The following is an 11,168-nucleotide window of genomic DNA, read 5'->3' as shown; positions in this document are numbered from 1 at the left end:
CACATTTAGTTGATTTAAGGATTGAGACGTCGATGTGGGAACAAGGCCTGGAGGGACAGGACACAGGGAATGGCTTCCCAGTGCCAGAGGGCAGGGACAGGTGGGAGATTGGGAAGGAATTCCTGCTGGGAGGGTGGGGAGGGGCTGGACTGGATTTCCCAGAGAAGCTGTGGCTGCCCCTGGATCCCTGGAGTGTCCAAGGCTGGGCTGGAGCAGTGGGACAGTGGGAGGTGTCCCTGTCCGTGGCAGGGGGTGGGATGGGATGATCTTTCCATCCAGACCCACTCTGTGATTCCATGACCGCCTTCAGCCATCAGGGAATTCCCCTCCTGGCCTAAGCCAAGCTGGGAAGCTGCTGGAGGGGTTTTTCAGGGATCAGCTGGTCATCCCTCCTCCCTCCCCTTGCTGGGCAGTGGCTGTTCCTGGCAGGGACAATTCACTGCCAGCTCTGCCCTGCGGGAATTCCCGTCCTGCCCAGCCGGAGGGGTCGGGGGGGGGGCACTTGGCCATCCATGTGGGATGGGGAGTGGGAATTCCAGGGGGGGAGCACAGGGGGATGCACCAGCACACCCTGAAGGGGTTGAGGAGCTCTGCTGGGATTCACCTCTTTGTCCTCGGAGGGAAGGGCTGCGGTGTCGGCCGCGACTCCCGAACCAAAGCGGGATTTTGGGGTGAGAAAAGCTGGATTCGGGTCCAGGATTGGAGTTCAAAGGGAAATCAAACTGCCTGGTTGGAGGTACCAGCAGGGGTGAGGAGGGAAAAAATGTCCCTTTGGGTTCCCTTTCCAACAGAAAGCGAAAGGACGCAGCAAAGGAGCGGGAATGATTCGTCTGCTCTGCTTTTCCCTGAGGGAATTAGCCAGGAATTCCCTCATTTCTCGTCACCTCCGGCAGGTGTTCCTGCTCCAAACGCTCTCAGGATGTGAGTTCATCCCAAAATCTTCCTGTCTCCTGGGAATATCTGGGGAGGGGGGTGTGGTTCATCCTGCTGACTGTAAATGGAATGATTTCCCAGCAATCTGCTCTGGTCAGAATCGCTGTGAATTAATTCAGAGTGGCTGGCCCAGCCCCTGTCCCAAAGCTGGGGCACCTGGGAAAATCAAAATAGGGAACAAAGAGGAAGGGAGGGAGGGTTTTCCTGATCCGGGGAGAAATTGCAGTGCTGGCTGGGAGCTACAGAATTATGGAACACCTCCAAGGAAATAATAATAATAATAATAATAATAATAAAATAATAAATGTTCTTCTGTCTGGGGGTGGTTTGAAAACTGAAATCTTTGGCCTGAGGAAAAAACCATTCCAGGACTGGGAGGGAGCACAGCAGCAACCACCTGCTGCCTCTGGAAGCTGAGGGAAGGTTAACATTTAAATAAATGTTATATATTTAGATGTTATAAATAAATAAAATATTTAAATAAATTCTGGGGCTTCTGGGATGGTTTTGGATTGGGGTTCCCCCCCCTAGTTCCAGGGAAAAAGGCACTGAATTAATTCTTTCATCTCTCCAGACTATTGGGATTGTGTTTGGTTTGTTGGTTGGTTGGTTGGTTGGTTGGGTTTTTTTAATTGGGAAATAATTTGCTTTATCCTAATTCAGGGATCCTGCAGGAAGAAGTGCCCGTGCCGGGAGCTGGGTTTGTTCCCAGTGGGAACAAATGCTGGGAATGATCCCTTGGATCTTTCGTGTCCTGCCCAAAGTTGGGGGCTGGACCATTAAACCCCCCTTAAACAGCCCAGGAAAGGACCACAATTAATACAAATCCCCTGTAATTAGTATTAAATCCCTGTGAATGACCACACTGAGGCCCTAGAGTGGGAAAAATCCCATGGGAAGGGAAGGAGCCGGTATTATAAGCAAGAAAAGTAGGGAAAATGTGATGGAAATAAGAAACTTGTCATGCTCACGGAACAAAAATTCCATGAAAAACCCAGCTTTGGGAAGAAAATTCCTTATAAATGGAGCTGTGAGCTGAAGTTCCCTCATCCCAGGACACGGATCCCGGGCAGGGATGTGACATTCCAGGCACTGAACCCACCCACCCGTGTCCCCGGTGCCACATCCACAGGGATTTGGGGGATGGGGATCAGCCCTGCCCCTTCCCGGCAGGAATATTCCCAAAATCCAACCCGAAACTCCCCTGGCACAGCCTGAGGCCCTTTGGTGGCCAAGGGGATTGAGGGGGGGTTTGTCGTGGCAGTTACACGGGAGTTACAGGGGAGTTACTGGTGAATAACGTGGGAGTTACATGTGAATAACATGAGAGTTACATGTGAATAAAATGGGAGTTACAGGGGAGTTACAGGTGAATAACATATGAATAACGTGGGAGTTACATGTGAATAACATGGGAGTTACAGGGGAGTTACACATGAGTTACATGGGAGTTACATGTGAATAACATGGGAGTTACAGGGGAGTTACACATGAGTTACATGGGAGTTACATGTGAATAGTGTGTGAGTTGAATTGGGGTTACATGGGAGTTACACGCGAGTTATGTGTGTTCCATCTCAGTTACATGTAAGTTATGTGCGAATTGTGCGTGAGCTCCACGAGTTACATGCGAGTTACGTGTCAGTTACATGGGAGTTACACGAGTTACATGAGTTACACGTGAACTCTGGTTTTTGCCAGGGGGCCCAAATGGCTGCTTTACCGCGGGAGCTGCCTGCTATTTCCGTGCTATTTCCGTGCTATTTCCGTGTTTTTTCCCCGTGTTTCCGCGGGCCCCGCCGGTTCCTCCCCTCGCTCCCCTCACACACCGCGCGCGGCCCCTTTAAGACTCCCCCTCCCCTTCGGCCCCGCCCCTTCAGCGCGCGAAAGGCGCGAACCCGCCCCTGCGGTTGATTGACGGCCCCGCCGCCCAATCGGCGGGCGCGGCGCGCGGCGGGGGCGGTGCTTCCTGCGGGGCCGGGAGGCGGCGGCGGCGCTGGGAGGGAGCGGGAGCCGTGAGGGAGCCGTGAGGGAGCCGTGAGGGAGCCAGGCCGCCATGATCAAGAAGTTCGATAAGAAGGACGAGGAGTCCGGTACGGCGGGTCTGGGGGGCTCGGGAGGGGCCTGAGGGTGATGACGATCAGGCACGAGCTGCCCCTGGATCCCTGGAAGTGTCCAAGGCCGGGCTGGAGCGAGCTGGGAGAGTGGGAGGAGCCGCTCCCAGGTGGGACGGGATGGTCCTTAAAATAAATCCCTTCCAGCCCGAACCGTTCCGTGGCCTCCCGCCTTTCCCAGCTCTGGGGTGTTTGTGCTTCTGCTCTAAGGACTGACGGTCAAAGTGTTTCCAAATCCAGAGGAACCGGGGCCTGCTGGTTCTGCCTGTTTGCACACAGAGAGGATTTTATCCATCTCTGCCCGGTGCAGGTGCTCCCTCCCTTCAGGAAGAGGTTCTGTGTATTTATTTTTATATTTATGTTTATATCCGCGCCTGAACAGTGTTGTAGTATGTGTAAAGACAAATAAACACTTTTAAAGTCATTTTGATACCCAACCAAACCCTGAAAGGCTTCAGAGAACAGTCCAGGCAGGGGAGATGCTGAAAGGCTTCAGAGGAGCCTTTCAGCATCTCCCCTGCCTGGACTGTTCTGTTTCACTTTCCTTCTGCTCGGGGTGTCAGAATGAGGAGTAAACGATCAGAAAATCAGGAACTGCTGCTGGGGGAAGAGGGGCAGGAGCAGTAGGAGGGTTGGTAGGGGGTTTTGTGTCTGATGGTGGCTCTGGGGGGTGGTTTCACTTCTGTCTCAGGTCCTGATCATCAGCTGGTGCCTTCAGTGCTTTTGGTGCCTCAAGGGATAAAAATAGGGGATCTAGGCAAAAAAATTAAGGTGCAAATCCTTTTATGTGAAAGGATATTAAAGCAAAATAACTTTAATTAAACACCTTTCTTTTCCCTCACCTTCCAGCTATGTTGAAAATGCCCCTTGATTTCCTTAACTGGTCTGTTGTTCCTCAGGTAGCGGCTCCAATCCCTTCCAGCATCTGGAGAAGAGTGCTGTGCTCCAGGAGGTAGGAATAGTCTGGATGTAATGCTGTTTAACTCTGGGGTTTTTAATTCTCCTTCAGGAAACGTGAATGGATAAATTATTGTAGTTTAATTTAAAACCGCTGAGGATGTAAATAAAGTCACTTCATCTGCACTTAATGAGAGGGCTTTGTGGGGTAATTAGGTGGCAGGATCCATGTGGACACGTGGCATCTCAGGGGGCTCTTTCTGAAGGAGAAAGAAATGCTTTATTTCTGAATTAAAAATGTTTTCTTTTGAGGTGTTTTGGTTAGTTCCAGGTGATAAAAACTGAGTGGTTGTTCAGATCCAGCAGACTGCAGGTGGATGAGCTGAACGACAGGAACGTGTTCTCTGGGACACGTGTTCAGAAGGGAGAGATATTTAGAGCTGAATAAAAATTATAAGCGGCTTGGTTGAAAATTTCCTCACTTTTTGAGGTGAAAGAGAAATAGTTACTGTTTTTATTCCACGTTTCCAGGCACGGATCTTCAACGAGACCCCCATAAACCCACGGAGATGCCTTCACATCCTCACCAAGATCCTTTACCTGCTGAACCAGGTAACCGCTGGGATTTCTTCCCAGCCAGAGGGAATATTCCTGAGGCTCATTCCCACCAGCTTTCAGAGGGAAAGAAGCTTCCCCGCTCATCCTGTCAGCAGGAAAATGACTTGGCAAACCACTCCCTCGCTGGGAATGGGATTTGTATTGAAAGCCAAGCGGTAAACTTGACATGTATGCCCTGGGAAAGAAGGGGAGGGAGGGGAAAATCTGCAGGGAAAGATTCCTGGTGTGTGGGAAGGGATTAAAATGGGGGTGGGGGGTGGAGGCAGCTCAGTGCCGACGCTGCTTTTCCCTCACTCCCTCCACGGGAATTGCAGGGCGAGCACTTGGGAACCACGGAGGCCACGGAAGCGTTTTTTGCCATGACCAGGCTGTTCCAGTCTAACGATGTGAGTACCTGCTGCTCTGCTGCCTCCCTGCCTCTGTCTGGGCTCGCAGGGGCTGCTCGGGCGGTTGGGATTTCGGGACGTGGGAGGCAATTCCTGCTTTGGAATCGTGGAGTCGGAACAAGCGGCTCAATAATCAGGCGGTTCTTCTGTGGGTGGTTTTGGTGGGCTCTGAGCGGAATTGTTAAGGCTGTGAATGATGACAGAGGCTCAACACACACAAATCAGGGTGATTATAATCATTGCTTTTACCTGCAACCCTCCCCCCCGTGTGCTCGGGAACGAAGGGGCTGCCTGCGGATCAACCGCCGCTGTTCCCGGCACCACCGGGGCTTGAGCTCCCCTGCTGAGGGGTGAGAACATCCTGAAATCCGGATTAAACTCGGCAATCAGCACAATGAGAGGCCTGCTGGGATCCCTTCGGAAAACTCGGGCCGCTTCCTGTGTTGGGTCTCGTTAATTTTGGTTAAAATCGGCCTGATTTGTTTTTAGGGATTTGTCCACGTGTGACTGGTTAAAGGTGGAATAACGATTTTGGGAGTACAGACTGTTTGGAACCTTCCTCATACCCACATTTAGAGGGTTTTTGAACATAGGAATATGGATTTTTTTTTAAGATTTACACTTACAGTAACAAGGTTAGCAGTAACAAAGGAAGTCGTTTTTCAAGCTTTTAAACTGATAACTGTGAGGCTTCTGCCTGCAGATGTGACGTGTCACTTCTGACGTAATTCATGTGCGTTTTCTTTTGATTCTTACAATTTCACAGGATATTTATCTCTTCTGATTTGATAGCAGGGGGTTTTGCTGTCACCCACATATCAAATGTAGCTTAAAACATCCTGCTCAGAACTTTGAACAGAACACGTTCCATTTAAAAGCTTTTTTAGCTTTTCCAGTGAAATATTTCAGGTTTCTTCAAGTTCTGCAGCTTCTGGAAGGATATTTCTGAGTGGGTTTTATGGAGTTTAACGTTCCTCTGCCGTGTTTTGGCAGCAAACCCTTCGAAGGATGTGCTACCTCACCATCAAGGAGATGGCCAACATCTCGGAGGACGTCATCATTGTCACGAGCAGGTGGGGGCACTCCCAAAAAAACCCCCAGAATCAGAGCTCTGAAACTGCCTGTGCAGGTGTTCCTTTGAACTGCTGCTTTGTAAGGGGGCACAGAGTTACGAGGCACCGCCTGAAAGGGTGTTTTTCTCTCGCCACCTTCGGTGTTTGCCCAAAAGGGCTGCAGGGTTTTTGAATTACAAGAATGTTTTTAATTACAGGCAGGTTTTTTTTTTTTAATTGCAGAAATTAGCAGCTGGTTGCTACTTGTGGTTTGGGGTTGTTTTTTGAAATTATTGGTGCTCCATGGATTTGTCGCAGCTTAAGCTGTGACTTCACTTGGTGTCAGGGAAAAGCCCAGTTCAGTCTCCCAGCTGAACTATCAGTTTTTTGGACTATAAAATAGTCATTGCTGTTGTTGCAAGGGCAAAAATGGGCTCTGTAGCATGTGCCAACCACTTTATTTTATATATACTTTATGTATTTTTATTATCTGTATTTTACAATATGTGTTTACATTACTTATATTTTCTATTGGGTGTATTTTTGAGCTGTTCAGCGAACTGAACTCCACTATTATTAAATCACATTTTAATTATTAGGCATTTTAATTATTAAGGATTTTATTTATTAAGAATTGTAATTATTAAGAAGCTGTTTGTAGCCAACTTATCAGTTCTGTGCTGACAACTAGATGAGATGAGATGAGATGAGTATCACAAAAGGAGATATCAGGGAGATATTAGAGGAGATGTCAAGGGGCTGGTTTAAGGGGCTGGTTTAAGGGGCTGGTTTAAGGGGGTGGTTTAAGGGGATGGTTTAAGGGGATGGTTTAAGGGGATGGTTTAAGGGGATGGTTTAAGGGGATGGTTTAAGGGGATGGTTTAAGGAGATGGTTTAAGGGGATGATTTAAGGAGATATCAAGGAGGTGTTTTAAGGAGGTGTTAAAGGAGATATCCCGGCGATGGTTTAAGGGGGTGATTGAAGGGAATACTGAGGGGATATTTAGGAGCTATCAAAGAAGACATGAGGGAGGTCTGTCACAGAGCAGGAGGTGTGCAGGAGGGTCTCACAGGGGGTGTGTTCCCACAGTCTGACCAAGGACATGACGGGCAAGGAGGACGTGTATCGCGGGCCGGCCATCCGGGCGCTCTGCAGGATCACTGACGTGAGTGCCCAGCCCCTCCTGCTCTGCCAGCACCTGCCCCTCACCCCGCAGGCTGCTGGTGTCTCTGCTCCCTCCCTCCCCTTCCCTTCCTCCAAAGGACCCACACCTCCTCCGTTCCCTCCTTTCCCCTCCCCAGGGAACGATGTTGCAGGCCATCGAGAGGTACATGAAACAGGCCATCGTGGACAGGGTGCCCAGCGTGTCCAGCTCTGCTCTCGTGTCTTCCCTGGTGAGTAAAGCACGGAGTTATTTAAAATCTGGGCTGCAATTAGCTGGGTTTGTTCTTTCTCCATCTCCTTTTCCCTGGAGATGACCCTTCATCTCCTTTTCCCTGGAGATGACCCTTCATCTCCTTTTCCCTGGAAGTGACCCTTCATCTCCTTTCCCTGGAAGTGACCCTTCATCTCGTTTTCCCTGGAGATGACCCTTCATCTCCTTTCCCCTGGAGATGATCCTTCATCTCCTTTTCTCTGGAGGTGACCCTTCATCTCCTTTTCCCTGGAGATGATCCTTCATCTCCTCACTGGGACATAAAAACAGTGGCAATGGAGTTTCCTTTGTCTTCCCAAACTCCTTCAACATTCTCTTGCTTTGGAGCACATTCATTGTAATAATTTACTGCAAAATGTTCATCATCTCTCCATCTTTTTTAAGGATTGAAGGATTTGACCCCTTCAGGTTTATTTGTGCCAGGAGGGCAAGAGGAAGAAGTTTGCTTTTGTTTTCCTCTGCCTTGTGTGGGAGAAAAGGCAGGGAAAGCTCTCCTTCATTAATATTTCTATTTAAAAGCAAAACAGAGGTGAAAGTTTGGTAGTTTGAGGCTGAAATGTAAGAAAAACATGTTTTTTTTTAGTTGTGTGGGATGAAGAGGTTGGTAAATCCCACATGAGTTTGTTTGTGTCTTCTTCCAGCACATGATGAAGATCAGCTACGACGTGGTCAAACGGTGGATCAACGAGGCCCAGGAAGCAGCTTCCAGTGACAACGTCATGGTGCAGGTGTGTTTTGGGGGTGGCCGTGCCAGGAGACCCCAAACACGCTCCTGGGCTTCAGTGGTATCCTGGGAATTCTTTAAAAAACCCTGGAAAAAGTGCCTGGCTCTGGTTTTCCCCTTATTCTCTGAAAACCAGGAATGGCCATTTCCAAAACTCCCGAGTTTTCCCCAGTCCCAGCGCTGTGTTGTTGATGAAGAGCTGGCTCTGGAGGGCATTGCCCTTCCCTGTCCCTGGTAAATAGTGGGATATCTCTATAGAGATAATATATACAATAATATATAATAGACTATAATCCATAATAATTATATATAATATACACTTATAATAATAAGTAATTTAACATACAATATATACGGATATATATACTTATCATAATGTGTACTATTTTATATTATTATCTATGTAATATATACAGTGTATATATTAAATATTTATAAGTATTTAAAGGGGAGAAAAAGGCACCAAATCAACCCTGGGGCCCTTTGGATGTTCTGAAATACTTGATGGTGTTCAGGGTGAGAAACACCCGAGGCTTTGGGGCGGGCAGGAAGGGCAAAGGGAACCCTGCAGGAATTTTTGGGGCAGCTCCTCCCTCTGGAGCTTGGGGGGTTCCTGCAGGAGGCAGGAGCTGTGTCCAGGTGTGTCCCAGGCTCTGTCCTGGTGTGTCCCAGCCGTGCCCAGGTGTGTCCCAGCCGTGCCCAGGTGTGTCCCAGCCATGTCCAGGTGTGTCCCAGCCGTGCCCAGGTGTGTCCCAGGCTGTGCCCAGGTGTGTCCCAGCCGTGCCCAGCCATGTCCAGGTGTGTCCCAGCCATGTCCAGGTGTGTCCCAGCCGTGCCCAGGTGTGTCCCAGCCGTGCCCAGGTGTGTCCCAGCCTTGCCCAGGTGTGTCCCAGCCTTGCCCAGGTGTGTCCCAGCTGTGCCCAGGTGTGTCCCAGCCGTGCCCAGGTGTGTCCCAGCCGTGCCCAGGTGTGTCCCAGCCCCGCTCAGCGTGTCCCTCGTGTCCCATGCCGCAGTACCACGCCCTGGGGGTGCTGTACCACCTGCGCAGGAGCGACCGCCTCGCCGTGTCCAAGATGCTCACCAAGTTCACCAAGGCCGGGCTGAAGTCGCAGTTTGCCTACTGCATGCTGATCAGGATCGCCAGCAAGCTGCTCAGGGACAGCGACGAGGGGTAAGGGGAGAGAAAGGCACGGGGGGGCCCAGGTTAATCAGCCTTGCAGGCATCAGTGCCTGAAAACACCCCCAGGGACCGGCCTGTCGAGTTCAAATGGGACACAGGGGCAGGACGGCTCAGCTGGGGACGGGGATTTTTAGTAGTGCTGTCCTGGGAGCGCTGGGAACTTCAGAGCAAGCCCCTCTGGTTTGCCTTTTCCACCTTTTTCTTTGGAAAAACAAGAGTTGTGGCTCGTGGGAGACGACAGGAATCCCGAGAGTTTTCCACAGAGCCAGCACAAGGTTGTGAATTGAGAGCTGGCTCTTCAGTGCACTTCTCTGTGTGCTGATGGAAGTGCTGATTGGTAGAATGCAGCATTTCTGGCTGGAGGAAGGTCCTGCAAAGGTGAATAAAGTGACAGTAAATGTAGAGCTGCAGCGTGAGGGTGGGGTTGAAGCGTTAAAGCCAGCCTGGGGCAGTGCTGGGGGGAGGGCTGGCCTTGGGTGATCTTGGGCAGGTGCTTTTCCAGCCCCAATGGTTCTTTTTGCAGCCACGAAAGTCCCCTGTTCGACTTCATCGAGAGCTGCCTGAGGAACAAGCACGAGATGGTGATTTATGAAGCCGCCTCTGCCATCATCCACCTCCCCAACTGCACTGCCAGGGAGCTGGCACCCGCCGTCTCAGGTGGGGCAGGGCCCCTGACACCTCAAAAAAGGGGGAATAAAGCACAGCACAGGCAGGACAGCAGAAATCAAGGCCCCAAACCCCGAGTTTTCTGCTCCTGCCCAAGTTAAAGGGCTTTGGCATGAGGAGCACTTGGATCCCTTTTTCCCCTTCCATCCAGGGCTTTGGAGAGTGGGCAGCAGAGGTGGCACAGGGGGACCTGCCTTGGGCCAGCTGGGGGAATTTGGGGTGGGAGGGAGTGATGGACGTTTGGGCTGGAAAGGACCTGAAAGACCATCTAGTTCCAACCCCAGCACCTCCCACTGTCCCAGGCTGCTCCAGCCTGGCCTTGGACACTCCCAGGGATCCAGGGGCAGCCACAGCTTCTCTGGGAAATCCAGTCCAGCCCCTTCCCACCCTCCCAGCCAGCAATTCCTTCCCAATATCCCATCTGTCCCTGCCCTCTGGCACTGGGAAGCCATTCCCTGTGTCCTGTCCTTCCATGCCTTGCCCCCAGTCCCTCTCCAGCTCTCCTGGAGCCCCTTCAGGCCGTGGGAAGTGGAAGAACTGGATGCCCAGACATGCCCCAGGCAACTGTGCCACGCCCTCATTATTGATCAGGAGAGAAACCCCAGGAGGTTACTTTTAACCTACTGAATTATGCACAGAGCTGCCTGAATATTTAGCACAGTTGAGTGGAGATAATTTATACTTTCCTCTCTTTGAAAGAAACTCTCTTTTTCTGTGCCCAGTGTTGCAGCTTTTCTGCAGTTCCTCCAAACCCGTCCTGAGATACGCGGCCGTTCGGACCCTCAACAAAGTGAGTGCTCCCAAACCCTCTGAACTGCCTCAACTTCTGACCTTCAGGGCAAGCCAGCAGTGCCTAATGATGGGATTTACTCTGCTTGGAGCTACCCCAGGCTGGGGAATTGCCTTTTCCCCGCCAGATACCCTGCGGTGTCAGAAATCCTTGCTGCACCCGGGCTATGCTTGCTCATCTTGGGACCGTGGGGGTGTGACAAGCTGTGCTTTGACACCTCGTGAGCTGCCAGCTGTGAGGAAGCAGAGTGCTGGGTATTCAGTCTTGCCCAATCTGCAGGAGGGAAGGAACCCCTTGATTTCAGAGCTGCCCAGCAGCACTCTGTGCCTGGAACCCGTGAGCTGCCCCTTGGAACGCTGGCACAGCAGAACC

The 11,168-nt window shown here is 50.9% G+C and overlaps 1 protein-coding gene across 1 annotated transcript in view; it reads left to right on the top strand.

Moving 5' to 3' along the window:
• The first annotated feature begins 2,989 nt into the window (after window positions 1-2,989).
• Window positions 2,990-11,168, top strand: part of COPG2 (coatomer protein complex subunit gamma 2) — a 26,645-nt gene continuing 18,466 nt past the window's right edge. The window contains exons 1-11 of the mRNA XM_027908616.1: window positions 2,990-3,026; window positions 3,947-3,999; window positions 4,476-4,556; window positions 4,877-4,948; window positions 5,942-6,021; window positions 7,091-7,166; window positions 7,303-7,395; window positions 8,078-8,164; window positions 9,174-9,331; window positions 9,864-9,997; window positions 10,729-10,796. Coding sequence (XP_027764417.1) covers window positions 2,990-3,026; window positions 3,947-3,999; window positions 4,476-4,556; window positions 4,877-4,948; window positions 5,942-6,021; window positions 7,091-7,166; window positions 7,303-7,395; window positions 8,078-8,164; window positions 9,174-9,331; window positions 9,864-9,997; window positions 10,729-10,796 — 939 coding nt within the window. The remainder of the gene's footprint in view (window positions 3,027-3,946; window positions 4,000-4,475; window positions 4,557-4,876; window positions 4,949-5,941; window positions 6,022-7,090; window positions 7,167-7,302; window positions 7,396-8,077; window positions 8,165-9,173; window positions 9,332-9,863; window positions 9,998-10,728; window positions 10,797-11,168) is intronic.

The sequence above is a fragment of the Empidonax traillii genome, unplaced genomic scaffold (genome assembly GCF_003031625.1).
Source record: "Empidonax traillii isolate 1590-97213 ecotype Southwest subspecies unplaced genomic scaffold, ASM303162v1 scaffold1770:size85425, whole genome shotgun sequence".
NCBI classification, from domain to species: domain Eukaryota; kingdom Metazoa; phylum Chordata; class Aves; order Passeriformes; family Tyrannidae; genus Empidonax; species Empidonax traillii.
Note: the sequence above shows the minus strand (reverse complement) of the source record. Positions and strands in the feature narration are given on the sequence as shown.